At 41.0% G+C, this 24,047-nt stretch overlaps 1 protein-coding gene across 3 annotated transcripts in view; it reads right to left on the bottom strand.

The window, feature by feature from the left end:
- DNAJC12 (DnaJ heat shock protein family (Hsp40) member C12) overlaps positions 1-24,047 on the bottom strand; it is a 44,841-nt gene that overhangs the window by 15,435 nt on the left and 5,359 nt on the right. For 2 of the 3 annotated variants that reach the window (XM_005565731.5, XM_074002008.1), the window contains exons 2-3: positions 15,202-15,280; positions 3,136-3,275 (exon numbers count right to left, since the gene is read on the bottom strand). In XM_005565731.5, the coding sequence (XP_005565788.1) occupies positions 3,136-3,275; positions 15,202-15,280 (219 nt within the window). The remainder of the gene's footprint in view (positions 1-3,135; positions 3,276-15,201; positions 15,281-24,047) is intronic. The other variant, XM_074002007.1, reaches the window with a different exon arrangement.

Here is a 24,047-nt window from a genome sequence, read left to right as displayed (position 1 = left end):
TACCAAACTCTACATATACTATGCTTTTTCTGATATATACACACCTATGATAAAGTTTATAGTTCAACCCCAGTCCAAAACAAGGTGAGTATAGTACAATAAAATATTTTGAGAGAGTGTAAGAGCACATTTACATAACTTTTATTACATATGTTGGTATCATTGTTCTAGTTTATTATTAGTTATTGTTACTAATCTCTTACTGTGCCTAATTTATAACTGTGGCCATATGGGCATAGTTCTCATAAGCTGTTAAAACTATCTCATGCCACTTCAATTGCTACAAATTTTATAAAGAGTGAATGGAAACACATTTTTGGTGAACTGATCATTTGACAAATTGATTGCCTCTGGGACGGCTGGTTGGGTCAGCCCCACGTGGGCCTGTTTGTCTGCTGATTGTTTCTTGGTTCCCAGCTGGGCAAGGTGTCTTTGGGGTGGGTCCAACTGGCCACAGACTACCTATCAGGAAAGCTTCCTACTACGCCCGCATGGCCACAGCTATAAATTAGGCACAGTAAAAGATTAATAACAATAACTAATAATAAACCAGGATAATTATAACAATATATGTCATAAAAGTTATGTGAATGTGCTCTTACACTCTCAAAATATTTTATTGTACTATACTCACCTATTTTTGCACTGGGGTTGACTGCAGGTAACTAAAACCAAGGAAAGCAAAACTGGGAATAAAGGGGACACTACTGAATACCTGACACAAACACCCTAATGGTGACATTTATCTACAAAATGATAGACGTGATCTCTTAGGTGACGAACAATACTAGGTATGATCATTGTTATTAATGTCTCTAGAGTAGCAAATGCAAAATGATGAACAGATGAAATATGCAAAAAGACAAGGCGACAACTAAAATGTTATAGAAAGAAGTGAGGCTCTCACACGCAAAAGTTACTGTAAGGCATAGACAGAAAGGAGGCCGGGGGCGGTGGCTCACACCTGTAATCCCAGCATTTTGGGAGGCCGAGGCGGGCAGATCACGAGGTCAGGAGATGGAGACCATCCTGGTCAACATGGTGAAACCCTGTCTCTACTAAAAATACAAAAAAAATTAGCTGGGTGTGGTGTTGTGTGCCTGTAGTCCCAGCTACCCAGGAGTCTGAGGCAGGAGAATCGCTTGAATTCGGGAGGCGGAGGTTGCAGTGAGTCCATATTGCACCACTGCCTGGCGACAGAGTGAGACTCTGTCTCAAAAAAAAAAAAAAAAAGAACAAAAAGGAATGAAAGGAAAGTTATAGAATGTCTATCAAATGAGGTATAGAACAGGTAATACTTGGTATATACGATTCAAAGTCCACTGTGGAAGAGAAATAGAAGGATATCAGAAACAATAAGGTTTAGCCCAAACAAAGAAGACTATATGAGAAAAAAAACATCAATGCTAATTTGAAGCAGAGAGATAGGCATCTCATCATTTTTGTACCACTAATAAAAATAAATTTAAAGCCAAATATAGCCCAGCATACTATTTCAACTTTGCTGACAAGAGAAATGATGCAGCCAGTAATATCTAAAATGTAATTATTGTAAAACCTCAAACAGTTCACAGTTAAGCTACATTCAAAGCAGAAATGATGTGTTTGGAGACAGGAAATTAGTATTTAATGGAAAGATGTTGGCAATATAAATCCAAGTGGGGATTTGGAGAAGAGTTTTTGAAAATACTAAAAATACAAAAAATTAGCCGGACTTGGGGTCGGGTCCCTGTAGTCCCAGTTACTCGGGAGGCTGAGGCAAGAGAATGGCGCAAACCCAGGAGGCGGAGCTTGCAGGGAGCCGAGATCGCGCCACTGCACTGCAGCCTGGGCGACAGAGCGAGACTCTGTCTCAATAAATAAATAAATAAATAGAATAGAATAGAATAGAATAGCAAGAGTCAGGAATCCAGTTGCAGTTACAGTGTGTGACACTTAGAAGACAGGGAAATATGGTTATGCAGAGTTGGTAGAACAATATTTAGCTAGTGTCAAAAAGGAATTTTGAATTTACACAACGAAAATGACAAAAATCTTATTTTTTGATACATAAAGTCACAATTTTTTGAAAGATTCCCTCTAGTAATTTTGTGCATTTATACAATAATCATATGGTTAGTCTCTCATAAATAATTAGCCCATCTTAAACAAATCCACATGAATGCACACTTCTTCCCAAAATGCAAAGAAGAAAACAGCTTACACTTTATGTAGAGTGGCTTTAATCATATACTTTGGAATTTTTCATTGCTCTTCCCCATTATTTCAAAAACACCCTTCAGTATTATGGGCCTTTTATCAACAATCTGCTCAAGTCTTCAAAAATAAAAACTCTGAAGAAGGAAATCTAAATGTAACCCTGAAGGACTATAATTTAAGAGATGTGAATCATTTTATACACTAATTCTAATAACTGTCCCTGAAAACTTACCTATGAGGTAATTTCTGTATTATAAGTCCCATGTCATAGAAAAATGTTCCAATGGAGAGAATCTAGGTAATAAATCATGCCTAAATATTTAAAATTACATTTTGTCTATAATATACAAAGGTCAATGTTGAACAAAATAAACATATGACAGTAATTAGAGTGAATATTTTGATATTTATGCCTTTTAATGACATGAAGAAGATAACACAATGTTTTTAAAGTCTAACAATTCTTTCACCAGAATGTTTAATAGGAATAATTCATGACTTTCTTTGACTAATCAGATCCTGCCTTTTTAATGAAAATTCTAAGCCTTAAAAAGAGAACAAGCTGACATAAATGAAAAAGATGGAGAATATGAATTTACAATGGTTAAAACTCAGCAATTCATGAGCAACTTGAGAAGCACGTTTATTAGAGCTCATAAAACAGTAAGCAATAACAGGGAGTGTGTATACTGAAACAAACAGCCAAAGAGACTGAAAAAAAAATGTAGTCACAGGCTCTTCTGGCACAAATTCATTGCTTCTATTCTGGTGAGTTTCTCTTCATGGGATTTATGGACACTAAATTACATCCAGACTCTGCTAACTTCTTGGTTTTCTCCCTCCTATTGCCAAATGACTCTTTAAGCAACTACATGAGTCTAATCCATGGGCATCCCGAGCTTCACAAATTCACGTCATCCCCAGCAAGAAACCCACCGTCTTCACTGAGTCATTCAAAGCTTCCCACTGCTGGAACGGCATCGACATCTGGCTCCTTCGCCAGTGGTCATAGCGAGCTCGACTCTCTTCATTGGTCAGAATCTCCTTTGCCTTCTGCAGTTTCTGAAAAGTCTCCACTGGAAAACAAATCAAGAAATGAGCACTTCTTTCTCGGAGGGGATATTTTAAACTCCAAAACTATCCAACTGATCTTACTAGAACCATGACTCTGCCACTTACTAGCTATGTGACCTTGGGCCAATTTACCTCATTAAGCTTTTGTAAAGGGTATCCTGTAATCCCAGCACTTTGGGAGGCTGAGGCGGGCGGATCACAAGGTCAGGAGATCGAGACCACGGTGAAACCCCGTCTCTACTAAAAATACAAAAAATTAGCCGGGCGCGGTTGTGGGCGCCTGTAGTCCCAGCTACTCGGGAGGCTGAGGCAGGAGAATGGCGTGAACCCGGGAGGCGGAGCTTGCAGTGAGCCAAGATCGCGCCACTGCACTCCAGCCTGGGCAACAGAGCGAGACTCCGTCTCAAAAAAAAAAAAAAAAAAAAAGAAAGGGTATCAAAAGGACAAGCAAGATCATGGATGTAAAGTGCTTGGCACACAGTTTATCCACTCCCTGTATTGTGCCTCAGTCATGTGCCAGATGCTATTCCTGGTGCTGATGACATAGATGTGAACAATAGACATTATTAGCAGGGGAAAGAGACATTTGTAAACATTGAAAAAATACTGTTCTACCTTGTAGGAAGAAAACTACCTTTTTTAGTGCTGGGTGTGAGAGAGGGCAGTAATTAGGCAAGAGGGACAGTAAAACTGAAGACCCTAAAGCAGGAAGGAGCACGGTGACTTAGAGGAAGTAGGAACTGCCAGTGTGGCTGGAGGACACAATGCTAGGGGCAGAATGATGAGGGATGGGGGGCTATACAGTAGACAGACAATAGCTCAATCAACTAGGGCCTGAGATGTCATGTTAAGGATGCTGGTCTGCTTTTTGTCCTAAGAGAAACGAGAGGCCTTAAGTATAATAAATAACATGGTAGATGCTGGGACAAATGGTAGCTTGTCACTAATCTACTTGACCAGATGGCATATAATAGAAACCTTTTATGGCTCTGTTAGAAACACCTCCAAAATCTCTTCTGCTCCTCAGTGAAGTAAAAACCTTCTGCAGAGCAGAATACAAGATCCATATATAGGCCAGGTGCAGTGGCTCACGCCTGTAATCCCAGCTCTTTGGGAGGCCGAGGTGGGTGGATCACGAGGTCAGGAATTCAAGACCAGCCTGGCCAAGATGGTGAAATCCCGTCTCTGCTAAAAACACACAAAAAAGAAATAGCTGGAGGTGGAGGCAGGCGCCTGTAATCCTAGCTACTCGGGAGGCTGAGGGAGAGAATTGCTTGAACCTGGGAGGTGGAGGTTGCAGTGAGCCGAGACTGTGCTACAGGACTCCAGTCTGGGTGACAGAGCGTACACTCCATCTCAAAAAAAAAAAAAAAAAAAAAAAATCAGCCGGGCGTGCTAGTGCACGCCTGTAATCCCAGCTACTCAGGAGCCTGAGGCAGGAGAATCATTGAAACCTGTGAGGCGGAGCTTGCAGGCAGCCAAGTTCGCACTACTGCACTCCAGCCTGTGCGACAGAGCAAGATTCCATCTCAAAACAAACAAAAATTCACATGTTGAATTCCTAACTCCCAAAATGATAGTATTAGGAGATGGGGCTTTTGAGATATGATTAGGTCATGAGGGTGGAACCCTCACGAATGGAATCAGTGCCCTCATAAAAGAAACCCAGACGACTTGCTCACTCTGTTTCCCCCATGCGAAAACACAGCAAGAAGACAATTAACTGAGCATGGCGGCAGATGCCTGTAATCCCAGCTATTCGGGAGGCTGAGGCAGGAGAATCGCATGAATCTGGGAGGTGGACGTTGCAGTGAGCCAAGATCACACCACTGCACTCCAGCCTAGACGACAGAGCAAGACTCCAAAAAAATAAAAAAATCAATATACAAATAATATCAGTGATGTCTCTACACATTAGCAATGAACAATCTGAAGGCGAAATTAAGAAAATTCCATTTATAAGAGCATCAAGAGCCAGACACGGTGGCTCATGCCTGTAGTCCAGCACTTTGGGAGTCCCAGGCGGGCGGATCATGAGGTCAGGAGTTCGAGACCAGCCTGGCCAACATGGTGACACCCCGTCTCTACTAAATATACCAAAAAAAAAAAATTAGTTGGGCATGGTGGCAGGTGCCTGTAATCCCAGCTACTCAGGAGGCTGAGAAAGGAGAATCACTTGAACCTGGGAGGCAGAGGTTGCAGCGAGCTGAGACCACACCATTAATCTGCCTGGGCGACAGAGCAAGACTTTTTCTCAAAAGAAAAAAAAAAAGCTTCAAGAAGAATATAATATTTTTTAAAAATTGAACAAAAGAAGGAACTACACAATATTGTCAAAAGACGCTAAAAAAGATCTAAATAAATGAAAAGACATCCCATGTTCATAAAGATTTACTATTGCTAAAATGATAATACTCCCCAAACTGATCTGCAGATTCAACACAATCGCTATCAAAATCCCAGTTGCCTTTTTTTCAGAAATTGACAATCTAGTCCTAAAATCTGTTTGCAAATACAAGGGACCCAGAATTGCCAAAAATAACTCTTGAAAAAAATAAGAGCAAAGTTGGAGAATTCACACCTCTGAATTTCAAAACTTATACTACAAGGCTACAGTAGTGAAAACAGTGTGGTACTAACATAAGGATAGACATACTTATAAATGGAATAGAATTGAGAATCCAGAAACAAACCCCTCACATTTACAGTCAATTGATTTCAACAAGAGTGCCAAGACAATTTAATGAAGAAAAATCAGTCTTTTCAACAAATGGTGCTAGGACAACTGAATATCAATATATAAAAAGCATGAATTTAGATTTCTACCTTAAGCTATAAACAAATATTGACTCAAATGGATCACAGATCCAAATGTAAGAGTTAAAAACATAAAAAAACTGAGAAAAAAAACATAGGAATAAATCTTTGTGACCACAGCTTAGGCAAGAGCTCCTTAGATATGACACCAAAAGCACAAGCAACAAAAGAAATAGATAAATTGGACTACATCAAAATTAAAACTTTTGTGTCTCAAAGAATACCATGAACAAAGTGAAATGACAAGCCATGGAATGGGAAAAAATATTTGCAAATAATATATCTGATAAGGTACTTATATCTAGAATTTATAAAGAACATTTACGCCGGGCGCGGTGGCTCACGCCTGTAATCCCAGCACTTTGGGAGGCCGAGGCGGGCGGATCACAAGGTCAGGAGATCGAGACCACGGTGAAACCCCGTCTCTACTAAAAATACAAAAAATTAGCCGGGCGCGGTTGTGGGCGCCTGTAGTCCCAGCTACTCGGGAGGCTGAGGCAGGAGAATGGCGTGAACCCGGGAGGCGGAGCTTGCAGTGAGCCGAGATCGCGCCACTGCACTCCAGCCTGGGCGACAGAGCGAGACTCCGTCTCAAAAAAAAAAAAAAAAAAAAAAAAGAACATTTACAACTCAATAAGAAGACAAATAACTCAAATGCAAAATGGACAAAAGGCTTGAATGAACATTTCTCCCAAGAAGATATACAAATAGCCAATAAGCACCTGAAAAGATCCTGAGCAGAATTAGTCCTCGACGAAATACAAATCAAAACCATAGTGAGATACCACTTTATACCTACTAGGATGGCTAAAATTAAAGGATAATAGTTGTCTAGAATGTGAAAAAGTTGGAATTGTCACACGTGACAGGTAGGAATGTAAAGTGGTATAGCCACTTTGAAAAGCAGTTTGGCTGTTCTTCAAAAATATTAAGCAGAGTTGCCATATGACCCAACTTTTATAATCCTAGGTATATATCCATGAGAATTGAAAACATATGTCCACACAAAAACTAGCATATAATAGCAGCATTATTCATAATAGTCAAAAGTGAAAATAACACAAATGTCCATCAACTGTGAATTGATAAACAAAATATGGTATATCCACATAAAAGAATTATCATCCAGCCATAAAAAGGAATGAAATGTTGATATGTGCTACAACATGAATGAGTCTTGAAAATATGCTAAATGAGGCTGGGTGCAGTGGCTCATGCCTGTAATCCCAGCACTTTGGGAGGCTGAGATGGGCAGATCACCTGAGGTCAGGAGTTCGAGACCAGCCTGACCAGCATGGAGAAACCCCATCTATATTAAAAATACAAAATAAGCCGGGCATGGTGGTGCATGCCTGTAATCCCAGTTACTTGGGGAGGCTGAGGCAGGAGAATCGCTTGAACCCAGGAGGTGGAGGTTTCGGTGAGCCATAATCATGCCATTGCACTCCAGCCTGGGCAACAAGAACAATACTTAGTCTCAAAAAAAAAAAAAAAAAAAAGATGGGGCTATTGAACGCTACAGGAAAATAAATGAATGAATAAAAGTATCTCGCCATAGCAGCTTGGTCCAGTGAGAGCAATCCTTCCTGTTGCTGACGACAATGTAAATGTCCCATTATATAAATGAGATGTCACTTTTTCCAATGGGAATAAAAAGCTTATTAAATTACCACCAAGGATGCACATGCCACTTGCTACTCGTGTGGTGCTTGTAAAAATTTATGTATTTATCTGTGAGTCACCTTCGTCATTGTTGGCTTCACTTTCCAGAATTCCCAGAATGAAAGAAGCTGCTTAGAATTATTCTGATGTAAGTCCCTCAACAACAGTTGATAAGCAGAAAGAAAAAAGAAACCTTATCTTTCCTATAACACGACCTTTCTCTTGTTCCATCCACTTCACCACATTTAACAAAGGTAAGTTTGGGTTTATATTTTTCCATTAATGTAGCAATTAATCAAATGAGTCACACAAGGTAAACACGTGCCAGTTCTGGGAAGAGAGACCTCATTTTGTAAGCTTATTTGAGCAAATGATGCTGCAAGTCTTGCGAGACATTCTGATTTAACTCCTGGGTCTACCTTCAAAATACAGAGGTTATTTTAAATTCATATTTCACAATAGAATTTGCATTATAACAGTCACATTTTAAATGTATGCTATTTACAATTACTTGAGAAATAATAATTATATGATATCAAAATACGCTTTGAAAAAATCTGGAAGAAAATATACCAACTGTTAATAGTAGTTCTCTATCAGGGAAAGATAAAAGCAGACTTTTTCTTCCAATTTATTTATTAATTATATTACTTTTATTCTATGGGGAAAAACAGTAAAGACTGTAAAGTTAAAAAAAAAATTGAGACATTAAAAGATATTAGTTAACAAAGGATAAATTGTTCCCCTTCTTCTAATATCCAAATGTCTTTGAAGTTTGCACATCAGTAACAAAAATGCCATTCCACAGGTTCTTAATTTAGTCTGAAGTTTACTTTCTTTCTTTTTTTTTTTTGAGACAGAGTCTCTCTCTATAGCCCAGGCTGGAGCACTGTGGCATGATCTCACCTCACTGCAACCACCGCCTCCTGGGTTCATGTGATTCTCCTGCCTCAGCCTCCACAGTAGCTGGGATTACAGGCACCCACCAACACACTCAGCTAATTTTTTGTACTTTTAGTAGAGACGAGGTTTCACCATGTTGACCAGGCTTGTCTCAAACTCCTGACCTCACATGATCTGCTCACCTCAGCCTCCCAAAGTGCTGGGATTACAGGTGTGAGCCTTCACACCCAGCCTTAGGTCTACTTTCTTCATAGCCATGGAGAAGTTAATAAAGTGTTAATCTGAAACAGTTACTGTCACCCACACAAAGTGCTGGCGTGAGCACCCGCCAGGAGCTCTGGGGATCAGGGACACTATTTCTATAGCAAAGTCAGTCCTGTCTGCCGCACCCACGTCTGCAGAGTGGAAGGGATTTCTAGTGGCCTTAGATTTACTTTTTTTTTTTTTTCAGGGAATAAAAGAATGATCTAATCATTACTTATAAAAAGAGAAAACTATCCCATCATGTGAAATGTCTACCTTGGGCTGCTACATAAAAGCAAGGAAAGACAATCCACTGAATTAAAATTGCCAGCATCCATTAAGCACTTCCCACATGCGGGACTCTTCATTTAATCTTCACAGCAGATGCTTGGAGTAATATACTACTAATCTATCTGCTTTACCTACAAGAATGCTGAGGCTCAGAAAGATTGCCCAAGATCAACTAGACTGTAAGTGGAATGGGAGCAATCCAGACAAACAAGCCTGTGTTTATATCCATTACTCCATCATGCTACCACATCAGTAATTTCAATGGCAACAGTTCAGGCTATATTTAGCGGACCAAAAAGGTATAGATATGAGTTTAATTTCTCCTACCCAAAGTTCCTCTACTGTCTAGCTTTTCACCTTAATTAGATACATTTCACAATCTGTCCACTATATTCTGGATTTCCATCAAGCTAAACTTCAGTATCCAAGTGAATTTTTAAAGATATTTTGAGGTTGGGTGCAGTGGCTCACTCCTGTAATCCTGGCACTTTGGGGGGCTGACGCAGGTGGATCACTTGAGGTCAGGTGTTTGAGACCATCCTGACCAACATGGTGAAACCCCGTTTCCACTAAAAATACAAAAATCAGCTGGGCGTGGTGGCACACACTTATAGTTCCAGCTACTCAGGAGGCTGAGGCAAGAGAATCACTTAAACCCAGGAGACAGAAGTTGAAGTGAGCTGAGATTGTGCCACTGCACTCTAGCCTGGGCGACAGAGCAAGACTCTGTCCTGCCCAGAAAACAAAAAAAATAGATTTTGAAATAGTCTGGCCAGGCACAGCAGCTGATTCCTGTAATCCCAGCGCTTTGGGAGGCCAAGGAAGGAAGACTGCTTGAGTCCAGGAGTTTGAGACCAGCCTGGGCAACATGGCAAAACCCCGTCTGTACTAAAAATACAAAAAAATTACCCAGGTGTGGTGACACACATGTGTGGTCCCAGCTACTCGGGAAGCTGAGGTGGGAGAATTGCTTGAGCCTGGGAGGTTGAGGCTGCAGTGAACCAGGATTGCACCACTGCACTCCAGCCTGGGAGACAGAGCGAGATCCTGTCTCATACGTATGTTTGAAATACTTTCATCATTAAGTAACCTTAATCATCCAAGTATATAAAGATCCACATAAATGTTCAGAAAGTTGTATTAATGAAAACTGAGTAAACGGATGCTTAAATAGATTAAAAAACACCCTCTACCCAAAGGTTGAATCATATATCAAATGCATGCCTGACTAGAGAAGATATTGATGTCTGTGTGCCTTTTCATTTTAAACAATATTTACACAGTCCAGTGTTTCTCTGAACAAGACGCCTTAGGCAGCCCATACATGAAAACCCCCATCACTATGGCAACTAGAAATAGCAATAATTACACAGTGATTCATCATGTATCCTGAATAAAGATTGTTTGTCAGGGACAGAGAAACAACTCACAGTCATGCTTCACTGAAAAGAACCCAGTTAAAGAATAACCTGGGTGGTGGTTGTTTTTAAGTATTTATCAAATTTTTATAATTTTTTTTTTTTTGAGACACAGTTTCACTCTTGTTACCCAGGCTGGAGTGCAGTGGCATGATCTCGGCTCACTACAATATCTGCCTCCCGGGTTCAAGCGATTCTCCTGCCTCAGCCTCCCAAGTAGCTAGGATTATAGGCATGCGCCACCACGCCCAGCTAATTTTGCGTTTTTAGTAAAGACAGAGTTTCACCATGTTGGTTAGGCTGGTCTCAAATTCCTGACCTCACATGAACCACCCACCTTGGCCTCTCAAAGTGCTAGGATTACAGGCGTGAGCCACCGAACCTGACCTCAATTTTTGTAATTTTATGCTAGGACACCTATCTTAATATTAACTCCAGTTCAGACAGGTAGTTAATATGTCCTCTAAAGAAATGTTTGTGCCAGGGGCCGGGCGCGGTGGCTCATGCCTGTAATCCCAGCACTTTGGGAGGCCGAGGCGGGTGGATCACGAGGTCAGGAGATCAAGACCATCCTGGCTAACACGGTGAAACTCCATCTCTACTAAAAATACAAAAAAATTAGCCGAGCGTGGTGGTGGGCGCCTGTAGTCCCAGCTACTCAGGAGGCTGAGGCAGGAGAATGGCATGAATACGGGAGGCGGAGCTTGCAATGAGCGGAGATAGCGCCACTGTACTCCAGACTGGGCGACAGAGTGAGACTCTGTCTCAAAAAAAAAAAAAAAAAAAGAAATGTTCAGGCCCAGCTGGGTGGCTCATGCCTATAATCCCAGCCCTTTGGGAGGCTGAGGCAGGCGGATCACCGGTGGTTGGGAAATCAAGACCAGCCTGGCAAACATGGTGAAACCCCTTTTGCACCAAAAATACAAAAATTAGCCAGGTGTGATGGCTCATGCCTGTAATCCCAGCTTCTCAGGAGGCTGAGGGACAAGAATTGTTTGAACCTGGGAAGCGGAGGTTGCAGTGAGCCGAGATTGTGCCACGGCACTCCAGCCTGGGCAACAGAGTGAGACTGATGCAAAAAAAAAAAAAAAAAAAAAGAGAGAGAGAGAGAGAAATGTTTATGCATTCACTTATTCAAGAAATTGTGCAGAATAGATGTCCTCTTCAGTAAGTGGCACACTAGGGGCACACAACTGTGAACAAGACAAGCAGGGCGTCTGCCTTACTGAGCTTCCAGAATGACTAATAAGTAAACATGCAATAAGGAGACAGTGTGACACACAGTCTGCTGCCTGACGTACAGGGTGCTCTTGGTAGGTGGGACACACGGGACTTCCCAACTGATGGTCAGCTGAGACCTGACACAGAAACACAACCTGGCCAAGTAGTCAGGGACATGTGTGAGCCACAGAGTGTTCCAGGCAGAAAGCATCAAGCATAGAGGGCTGGGGTATAGAAAGAGCAGGGCACATGAAGGAACTATTGTAGTTCTGAGTGGCTGAAACATGAAATTCTAGGCACAGCAAAGGAAAGCAAAAGGGGATGGAGAATTAAGGTACACAGCATGAAGGGATTTGTGCCTAAATTATCAACAATGACAAAGGATGAACTACCGCACAGTACATCACAGACATAATGCGAAGCGAAAGAAGCTACACACAAAAGAGTACATACCGTATGATTTGATTTATATGAAATCCAAAACTGCAAAACTAGTCAATGGTGATAGAGATCAAAAAATGAGAGAGGGTGCTGACTTTGAACAAGAAGTGAAAGGAATTTCTGGGGTGCGAAGATGTTCCACATCTGTCTGGGCAGTGGTTAACCCGGTTATACATATGCACAAATTTATCAAGCTCACACTTATTATTTGCTCATGGTACCTTAAACAAGTTAATAAAAAGGATAAAAAAAAACAAATGAGCAGAAGCAATAGTTAAATATCGAACAAAAGATTACCTCACATATAGAAAAATGATCTGTTTTTGCAAATCAAAGGAATCAATGATTTCTAGAGAAAATAAATAAAGAACTTGAAGACAAGGAAAACATTTTCTTTTTTTTTTTTTCTTTTCTTTTTTTTGAGATGAAGTTTTGCTCTTGTTGCCCAGGCTGGAGTGCAATGGCGCAACCTCTGCTCACCACAACCTCCACCTCCTGGGTTTAAGCAGTTCCCCTGCCTCAGCCTCCCAAGTAGCTGGGATTACAGGCATGCGCCACTACACCTGGCTAATTTTGTATTTTTAGTACAGTCAGGGTTTCTCCATGTTGGTCAGGCTGGTCTTGAACTCCCGACCTCAGGTGATCCGCCTACCTCGGCCTCCCAAAGTGCTGGAATTACAGGCGTGAGCCACCGTGCCCACTCAAAGAAAACATTTTCTAAATAAAGAAGAGTTTGGATTTGTGCCATGTGGAATTATAGATAGGTCTTAGTATGATATTATCCTTGTAGAAAAATCACATATACTCACATGCTATATGCATATAGTAAACATAACCATCAAATTTAAGATATAAGGCCAGGCGCAGTGGCTCACACCTGTAATCCCAGCACTTTGGGAGGCCAAGGTGGGCAGATCACCTGAGGTCGGGAGTTCGAGACCAGCCTGACTAACATGGAGAAATGCCGTCTCTATTAAAAATACAAAATTATCTGGGCATGGTGGTGCATGCCTGTAATACCAGCTACTCTGGAGGCTGAGGCAGGAGAATCGCTTGAACCCAAGAGCCAGAGGTTGCAGTGAGCCAATATCGTGCCATTGCACTCCAGCCTGGGCAATAAGAGCAAAACTCCGTCTCAAAAAAAAAATTAAGATATAATATTACCTACCCTGAGGATAAAATCAGAGTAAGGAAACACAAGAGACTTCAACTGCACTGGTAAAGTTTTAAGCTGGGTGGAACATATGTGGACATCTGTTAGAGTATTCTTTATTCCTTTTTGTGCATATTATTTTCTTCCATAATTAAAAAGAAAAATCTGCAATGAGAAGCACTTAAAGAATGCTGTAGCAATCCAGGCACGAAATAATGAGGGCTTACCTACAGCAATGGCACCCAGGATGAAGGGAGGAGGACACAGTGGAAAGAGACCCAGAAGGTAAAGCAACAGTGTTTGGCAATTGCCCAGATATGGACATGAGGGAGAGGAAGGAGACAAGGCTTCCATGACACCACCTGAATGGATGGTGGTGTCATTCATAGAGATGGGATAACAGAAAAATAAACAAGATTTCAGAGGGGGTGATAAGACAATAATGAGTCTAATTTTTGACAGGGTGACTTTGAAATGTTTCCAAATGGAAATTTCCCAGAAACAGTCAAAACTACAGTCTTAACATGGGGAGTGAGAACTAGGTTAAGGATAGATTTGGGGGCCATCAAAAGAGCTGGTGATTTAAGCTACAGACCTGGACAAGGCTTCAGGAGAAAATGGGGAGTGGGCTCAGAAGAGAGCTTAGGAGGGAACCTTGGGGCAACAGAGGAGTCACAAAGGAGACTGAGAGAAAGCAGCCCAAAGAGGCTGGGGGAGAACCACGAGTGCATAGTATCCTGACAGCTAGGAGAAAAAAACTTTCTTTCAAGGAGGAAGGTATGGTCACCAGGGCCAAATTTTGATGCAAGTTCAGGAGAGATAAGTACCAAAAGGTAACCACTAGATTTGATACTCAGGCAGTCCTTGGTTTATTTCTGAGAAACTAGGGAAGTCAGAGTGGAATAAATGGAAAAATAGGGAGAAGGGAAATAGGGACATCAACTGTGGACTTCTTTTTCAGGAAGTCTGGGTCTGAAGAGAAGAAGAGAGGCAGGGAAGTAGAGAAGAGAGACAGGTTGCCGAAGGATTATTGGTTTGTTCACATTTTTCACAAGCCTGGATAGGCATAAGCACATTTAAGTGATAGTGAAGGAAAGAAACAAAAGTATGACTATATGGATATATTCGGGTTCCCAATAACGAAGAAATCACAAGTTTCTCATCAAGACAACCGCCTAGCCGGATACACACCTGTAATCCCAGCACTGGGAGGCCGAGGCGGGCGGATCACTTGAAGTCAGGAGTTCGAGACCAGCCTGCCCAACATAGTGAAACCCTGTCTACTAAAAAAATACAAGAAAAAAAAAATTAGCTGGGCATGGTGGTGCGCACCCGTAGTCCCAGCTACTCGGGAGGCTGAGGCAGGGGAATCGCTTGAGCCCGGGAGCCAGAGGTTGCAGTGAGCCATGATCGCACCATAGCACTCCAGCCTGGGTGACAGAGACTCTGTCTCAAAAACAAAACAAAACAAAACAAAGACAACCACCTGGTTACAAATATACTTAAGTTATGTTAACACTCAATAACTGGTGAAATAAAGCATGAACTAGAAGAATTTTAAACCACAAAGCAACACATTACAGCAGAAAGAAAAATGGATCTTAAACGACTACTGTTAGAAAAGATCCTGCACAGCCTTCTCCCTTTCTATCATCCAATAATGCAAAGAAAGAATATGTTTCAGCAAAATAGACAAGAAAAAATTAAGTTACTATTCACTGGCTTTTGGTTCTATATACTACTCATTTTCTTGAGAAATAGCCTTTATTAAATTCTTACCAGCTTTGGGGTTTTCAGGATGCTTGTCTGGGTGACATTCCAGAGCTCTGACTTTAAATTCTGCCAGGATTTGTTCAACCTAAAACAAAAATCAGTGTTTAAAATAAGGTGTCATGCCAGGCGCAGTGGCTCACGCCTGTAATCTCAACACTTTGGGAGGCTGAGGCAAGCAGATCGCCAGGAATAAGACCAGCCTGGACAACAAAGCGAGATCCAGTCTCTACAAAATATAAAATAATTAGCTGGGCATGGTGACACATGCCAGTAGTCCCATTTACTTGGAAGGCTAAGGCAGGAGGACCCCTTGAGCCCAGGAGTTCAAGGCTGTAGTGAGCTATGATGGCACCACTGCACTCCTGCCTGGGTAACACAGCAAGACCCTATCTCAAAAAAAAAAAAAGGTCAAACTTAAATGTCATAAAGGAAGAAGTTGGGGCATCAATCCTCCCCAAAACAGCCATGATCGACCCAACTTTTTTTGATCCCTATATTTCTATTTTGACTTTTTCCTCTAAGAAATAATTTCCTCAATAACGAAATTCAGAAAGCATCCAATAAACGCTCATACTGAAATAGTTGTTGTGATGACGATTTAACTACTTAATTTAAATGATGGCCCAAGAGATCTATGAGCTCAAAATATTTAAATATCCAGGCCAGACATGGTGGCTCACACCTGTCATCCCAGCACTTTGGGAGGCTGAGGCGGGCAGATCACAAGGTCAGGAGTTCGAGGCCAGCCTAGCCAACATGGTGAAACCCTGTCTCTACTAAAACTACAAAAATTAGCCAGATGTGGTAGCAGGTGCCTGTAATCGCAGCTACTCGGGAGGCTGAGGCAGGAGAATCGCTTGAACCTGGGAGGCAGAGGTTGCAGTGAGCCAAGATCACACCACTGCACTCCAGCCTGGACGACACAGTGAAACTCTGTCTCTAAATAAATAAATGAATACATACATACATACATACATACATACATACATACCCAAAATGGTCAGGTAGGTTTCTCCTAGGAATATATAAAATATCCAAATTCTTCAAAGATGCTTAGCCACCATTACTCAAGGATAACTGTCTCTGAATTATAAGTTATAATTTACAAATTATCTATTACAAAGCTCCTTCTTCCTGTCTTTTGGTCTCTTTTTTATTAATAATTTCAGAATTAAATGAAAAAGAACATAATCTAAACGTGATAATTTTATTACCAATTAGGAGCTTCATTAGAGATTTTGATTTGGAAAACAGAAACTCCAGCCCAAACTAAAATGAGATTTGAGCAGCATCAATGATTTGATTTGATTTCACTTACCCATCTAATCCCTATTATCATGAATTATTAAGACTTGGGTTTATTAATTATAATTGCAATGACAGCAGCGGGAAACAATAGTGGTTATGTGGCTCTAGAATCTGACTGCTTGGTTTTATTTTATTTATTTTTATTTTATTTATTTATTTACTTATTTATTTATTTATTTATTTATTTATTTATTTTTGAGACAGAGTCTCGCTCTGTCACCCAGTCTGGAGTGCAGTGGTGCGATCTCAGCTCACTGCAAACTCCACCTCCTGGCTTCAAGTGATTCTCCTGCCTCAGCCTCCCGAGTAGCTGGGATTACAGGTGCCCACCACCACACCTGGCTAGTTTTTGTATTTTTAGTAGAGACTTACTAGAGATTTCGTAGGGGTTTCACCATGTTGGCCAGGCTGGTCTCGAACTCCTGACCTTAGGTGATCCCCCGCCTCAGCCTCTCAAAGTGCTGGGATTATAGGCGTGCGCCACCGCACCTGGGCAGATGGCTTGGTTTGAAATCCCAGTTCTGCCACAAGGCTTTAGGCAAGTTACATAACATCCATGTGTCTAGGTTTACTCATCTTTACATCAGATGAATAATATAAGTAGAGCACTTAACACAAAACCTGATCATCATAAGAACTCAATAATAGTGGCTATTATTAAATATAGGCGGTTAAAGTCTAAAGTCATTCAGATAGTTACTAAAAAGAGCTGAGTTTTTTGTTAACTTAACAGTCAAACTTTGTTTTTTCTTTCTTTTTTTTTCTTTTCAGAGACAGTCTCGCTATGTCACCCAGGCTGGAGTGCAGTGGCTATCCACAGGCACGATCCCACTACTGATCAACACAGGTGTTTTGACCTGCTCCATTTCCAACCTGGGCTGGTTCACTCCTCCTTAAGCAACCTAGTGGTCCCCCACTCCCAGGAGGTCACCATATTGATGCTGAACTTAGTGTGGACAGCCCGTTGGCGCAGCATGACAGCCCAGAACTCCTGGGCTCAAGTGATCCTCTTGGTTCAGCCTCCCAAGGAGCTGGGATTACGGGCATGTGTCACCATGCCCTATGGCCAAATTCATCAGGCGTAGGAAATTATCATGGGGTTCCATATTTACTAACCACTAATTAGTGAAAACAAATTAGCTCTTGTTTGAGAAATTAAATCTCAAGCACCTTAGCTGAATATTGTCAAAGGATTCATGGTAGAAACATATTTTTATCAGTTCCATGTCATCATTAGTCAACTCGCATAAGGAATGTCTTCACTTTTACAACCAAAGTCAGACTGTATTAGATAGGCATATGTATAAAACCCAGACTAATAACTCTATTATTTTCTTTGTTAAACTTCTGAGAACACCTATGAATAATAGGAAAAGATGACTTCCTGTTAGGAACTATAATTAACTATGTGTTTCCTCTTTCTGGGTGCTGTCTTTAACCATCAGTCACCATAACCTGCTTATATAACAAATAAAACTGAGAATTAGACTTGTTTTTAAATTTTAAATTATTAAATATTCTATAGAGTGTAGTAGTAAGCATTTTTAAATTAGTAAGTCATTTATAAATACTTACAAACTCTCTTTGAAAAACATTCTATCACTACAGAAAAAAAGTGAAAAAGTCAAAATCCTTTTATTCCTCATTCAAGGAATATACCCAGGAGAACACGTTATATCCTTGAAGACATACCTTTTTTTCTTTTTTTTTTTTTTTTTTTTTTGAGTCAGCATCTTGTTCTGTCACCCAGGCTGGAGTGCAGTGGTGCCATTTTGGTTCACTGCAACCTCCACCTCCTGAGCTCAGGCAATCCTCCCACCTCAGCCTCCCAAAAAGCTGGGACTACAGACATGGGCAACCACACCCAGCTGATTTTGTATGTTTTGTAGAGATGGGGTTTTACCATGTTGTCCACTCCTGGGCCCAAGCAATCCGCCTGCCTTGGCTTCCCAAAGTGCTGGGATTACAGGCATGAGTCACCACACCTGGCCTAAAGATGCACTTTTAATGCATTTATATATATGCATATGTATATATATCTTAGGGCTTTTAAATAATATAAATAGATAAAATTATACCTATATATCAAAGGTAGAACGTTTTGGGGTTTTATTGTTGCTGCTGTTTTATTTTTTAATTTCTATCCCACTAGAAAACATTCTGGGCTGGGTGCAGTGGCTCATGCCTATAATCCCTGCAGTTTGGGAGGCTGAGGTGGGTGGACCACTTGAGGTCAGGAGTTCAAAACCAGCCTGGCCAACATGGTGAAACTCTGTCTCTACTAAAAATACAAAAATTAGCTGGGCATGGTGGCATGAGCCTGTAATCCCAGCTACTCGGGAGGCTGGGGTAGGAGAATTCCTTGAGCCCAGGAGGTGGAGATTGCAGTGAGCCGAGATTTTGACACTGCACTCTAGCCTGGGTGACAGAGCAGGGCTCTGTCTCAAAAAAAAAAAAAAAAAAATTCTGGGCTGGGCACAGTGGCTCATGCCTGTAATCCCAGCACTTTGGGAGGCCGAGGTGGGTGGATCACCTGAGGTCAGGAGTTAGAGACCAGCCTGACCAACATGGTGAAATCTTATCTCTACTAAAATATAAAAATTAGCCAGGCGTGGTAACAGCCGCCTGTAATCTCAGCTACTCAGGAGGCTGAGGTTGGAGAATTGCTTGAACCCAGGAGGCAGAGGGTGCAGTGAGCCGAGATCATGCCATTGCACTCCAGCCTGGGCAACAAGAGTGGAACTCCATCTCAAAAAAAAAAAATTCCAGTATTTAGTACATAGAAGCAAATGTGTCAAAATGGTTGATTCTCAGTTTGTTTACATGCATGATTGTTATTTTCTTCTTTATATTTTCTAGGTTTTAACAAATTCATATTTTAAAAAAATAAGAAAGTCTTTTTCTTTCTTGTATTATTTTTCATAGCTTTACTATCATAAAGTTTATTACAAAGCTCCCACAGAGCTGGCTTTATGTAAACTGGTAAAGTGGGTGAGTTTATCTTGAACACATTGTATTTATCTTCTGGTCTCCCTACTCCATGTGCCCACTGCCAAGTACAGTCCGTTGGAGCTGACGCCCTCCATGTCAAGGTCCACCAAATCCTGCCTTCCTGACCCAAGTCCAGTAGTCTGCAAAACTGCCTACCCTGTTGTCCTGTAAACATACAAAAAATGTTCAACTTTACTCGTAATCAAATAAATCAAAATATCCAAAGGATGGTAATGACCAGTGTTACTGAGAGTGCAAAGAAATGAACATTCATGCTCTCCTGGTGGGGACGTAAATATGTATAGACTTTCTTGAAAAAAATTGAGACATGTATGTTTGTATGTGTGTGTGTATATATGTGTGTGTCTATATATATATAGATATATGTGTGTATTTATCTCTGTATATGTAGATCAGCTCCATGTCATCCTTAGCCAACTCTCATAAGAAATGTCTTCACTTTTACAGTCAAAGTCAGGCTGTATTAGATAGGCATATGTATAAAACCCAGATTAATAACTCTATTATTTTCTTTGTTAAACTTCTGAGAACACCTTCGAATAATAGGAAAAGATGACTTCCTGTTAAGAACTGTAATTAACTATGTGTTTCCTCCTTCTGGGTGCTGTCTTTAACCATCAGTCACCATAACCTGCTTATCTAACAAATAAAACTAAGAATTAGACTTGTTTTTAAATTTTAAAGTGTTAAATATTCTATTTTCTATCTCTCTGTATATAGATACACACATGTATACGAAGAGCCTTTAATTTATTTCCTAGCCTTTGATTCAACAATTCCAATTTTACAAATTTGTCTAAGGAGATAATCAGAGGTAAGAAAAGAATAGCTGTAAGAAGGTCCAAGAATAAAATATAAATTTTAAACAAAAACCTATGACAGAGCAGGAGCACCATTAACTCAGACAAACACCGCCACTTTAAATTCCAGCTCCCTTTCTAGCCTCATGCATTTCAAGGAAATCACTTCTCTTTGAACTGCAAGCAGCCAGAAAGAGCAGACAGTAAAACACAAATAAGACAGCTCAGGCACAGAGGGAGGTGGGGGAAAGTCTCTGGAGTAGCTGCCAAACTTCACCCTCATACAATAGACCCCAGTAAAACAGTGGGCCTTAATAAGCACATTCCTTTCCCTTCAGGTGTACCAAGATAGGGAAGCAAAAAGCAGACTGGAGGGGTATGCCTGCAGCTGCAGAAAGATGTATGGAAACAGACACACAACTCTCCCTCCCAGATAAGCACAACAAAGAGACAGAGAAGCAGTCCAAGCCTCTGATAAACTCTCCCACCCTGAATCCTTAAAAACTCTTAGTCTGTAAGAGAGTGCGTCTCTAACCTAACTCAGCCAGCCGCCCCTCTCAGATTTATTCAAAATAAACCTGTCAGGCCCGGGCGCAGTGGCTCACGCCTGTAATCCCAGCACTTTGGGAGGCCAAGGCGGGTGGATCACGAGGTCAGGAGATTGAGACCATCCTGGCTAACACGGTGAAACCCCGTCTCTACTAAAAATACAAAAAATTAGCCGGGCGAGGTGGTGGGCGCCTGTAGTCCCAGCTACTCGGGAGGCTGAGGCAGGAGAATGGCGTGAACCTGGGAGGCGGAGCTTGCAGTGAGCCGAGATTGCACCACTGCACTCGAGCCTGGGGGACAGAGCGAGACTCCATCTCAAAAAAATAAAAAATAAAAATAAATAAATAAACCTGTCCCTGTTGACTGTCGAGCCGCCCTTCGTGTTTCTCTCCTCTTTCTTTAATTCTTACAATCTATATGTCCAATAATAGGAAATTTGTTAGAGTTGATTGTAATGTAACTGTAAGTTAGAATACTTCAGTCATTTAAAAAATTATCTTGTGATAAAAGATTTTTAACAACCTGAGAAAATTTAAATAGTTCTATGAGAAAAGGTAAGATATTACGTGCAATATATTATGTTATACTGCATATAATATATAACTATTATGTGCAATTTAAATCCACGTCTTATCTCAAAAGGGATTATGTAACATATATGTATATAATAATGATAATTATTATTATTTTAAATTTATTGACCTGGGTGCAGTGGCTCACACCTGTAATCCAGCACTTTGGGATGCTGAGGCGGGCAGATCACCTGATGTCAGGAGTTCAAGACCAGCCTGGTCAATTGCCAAATGGCAAAACCCTGTCTCTACTAAAAATAAAAAAATAGCCTGGCATGGCCTGTAGTCCCAGCTACTTGGGAGGCTGAGACACAAGAATCGCTTGATCCTGGGAGGCGGAGGTTGCAGTGAGCTGAGATCGCGCCACTGCACTCCAGCCTGAGTGACAGAGCAAGACTGTCTCAAAAAATATTGAAACTTAATATGTGGCAGGCACTTTTCTAAGCACTTTACATAGAGTGTTTCATTTAATTCCCACAACTGTATGAGGTTAATACTATCATTATTCTCATTTTGCAGATTAGGAAGTCAAGACATAGAAAAATTAAGGAATTTTCCCAAGGTCACACAGCTAATAAGTAGCACATCTAGGAACTGAACCCATGTAGTCTGATTCCAAATACATACAAAAATACTCATATAAATACATACACATAGGCCAGGCGTGGTGGCTCACGCCTGTAATCACAACACTTTGGGAGGTCAAGGTGGGCGGATCATGAGGTCAGGAATTCGAGACCACCCTGACGAACATGGTGAAACCTCATCTCTACTAAAGATACAAAAAATTAGCTGGGCATGGTAGCACATGCCTGTAGTCCCAGCTACTTGGGAGGCTGAGATAGGAGGATTGCTTGAACCCAGGAGGTGGAGGTTGCAGTGAGCTGAGATCGCACCATTGCACTCCAGCCTGGACCACAGGGTAAGAATCCATCTCAAAAATACATACATACATACATACACACATATGCATTTACTTATTTATATACATATACAGATATAGCATATATGCACAGATAATTAACCTGTATAAATCATACTCCAAAATGTTAAACACGTAGGTTAACATTTTTATTTGTGCTTTCTTTGTATTCCACATTTCCTCATTGAACATATATTAATTTTAGAACTTAAATTTAAAACTTAGAAACTTATCTTTTCCATATTCTGCAGCAAAGTATTTTTGTCTAAGCAAGGAAATACTCCAGTGTGCTGTGGAGACTAATCCAATTCCCACTTGGATGAATCTTCTCCAAGATTTCCTAGCCATACAAATGCCCTGTCTCTCCCACAGTGCATTAAAATTATGGCCATCTAGGAAAGCCATTTCAAGCCCCATCTCTTTCTGAAATCTATTCAGATAGACTTTCTTTAATTTCTGCTGCACTTATAGAACAGTACACAGCACAATACTTAATTGTTCTCAAATTGTTTCCTGTGTATTAGCTTTGGCTCCTCAATTGGATACCAGGTTCTTTATACACTAGCACCATGTCTCACCTTTTTAATACTGATTTAATTGATATATATTATTTTAATTCACTCGGTTTAAAACTAGATTTTTCGGCCGGGCGCGGTGGCTCAAGCCTGTAATCCCAGCACTTTGGGAGGCCGAGACAGGCGGATCACGAGGTCAGGAGATCGAGACCATCCTGGCTAACAAGGTGAAACCCCGTCTCTACTAAAAATACAAAAAACTAGCCGGGCGCGGTGGCGGGCATCTGTAGTCCCAACTACTCGGGAGGCTGAGGCAGGAGAATGGCATGAACCCGGGAGGTGGAGCTTGCAGTGAGCTGAGATCCGGCCACTGCACTCCAGCCTGGGTGACAGAGTAAGACTCTGTCTCAAAAAAAAAAAAAAAAAAAAAAAAACTAGATTTTTCCCACAAAATTCCAGATACTAGCAATATCTCTTAAATGAATGAGAGATCCTCCTACATCATTCTAATCAAATGATAATTAATTAAGACATGAGGAATAGAAACAATTTGAGACACAAAATAAATAATGGTAATATTTGGGTTATAACACTTAAAATACAGTAGCTATTAATTGATAGTGATAAAAACTAAGCCGAATAAGGCCGGGCGCGGTGGCTCAAGCCTGTAATCCCAGCACTTTGGGAGGCCGAGACGGGCGGATCACTAGGTCAGGAGATCGAGACCATCCTGGCGAACACGGTGAAACCCCGTCTCTACTAAAAAAATACAAAAAACTAGCCGGGCGAGGCGGCGGGCGCCTGTAGTCCCAGCTACTCGGGAGGCTGAGGCAGGAGAATGGCGTAAACCCGGGGGGCGGAGCTTGCAGTGAGCTGAGATCCGGCCACTGCACTCCAGCCCGGGCGACAGAGCCAGACTCCATCTCAAAAAAAAAAAAAAAAAAAAAAAAAAAAAAAAAAAAAAAAAAAACTAAGCCGAATAAACAAATAAATGTGGGAGAAGGGATAGCTTTTCCTTACTGAAGAATTTCCTTACTGTAGAATACTAATAAATGTAACATTAATGAGAAAAAGAAAGTCACCATTAGGCAAACACCATAGTAGTAATTGTTACAGGCAAGATCCACCAAAGGATGCTAAACTTAGTGAGTAAAAGTTTGAGGAGAAACAGTAC

The sequence above is a fragment of the Macaca fascicularis genome, chromosome 9 (genome assembly GCF_037993035.2).
Source record: "Macaca fascicularis isolate 582-1 chromosome 9, T2T-MFA8v1.1".
Classification (NCBI taxonomy): Eukaryota; Metazoa; Chordata; class Mammalia; order Primates; family Cercopithecidae; genus Macaca; species Macaca fascicularis.
Note: the sequence above shows the minus strand (reverse complement) of the source record. Positions and strands in the feature narration are given on the sequence as shown.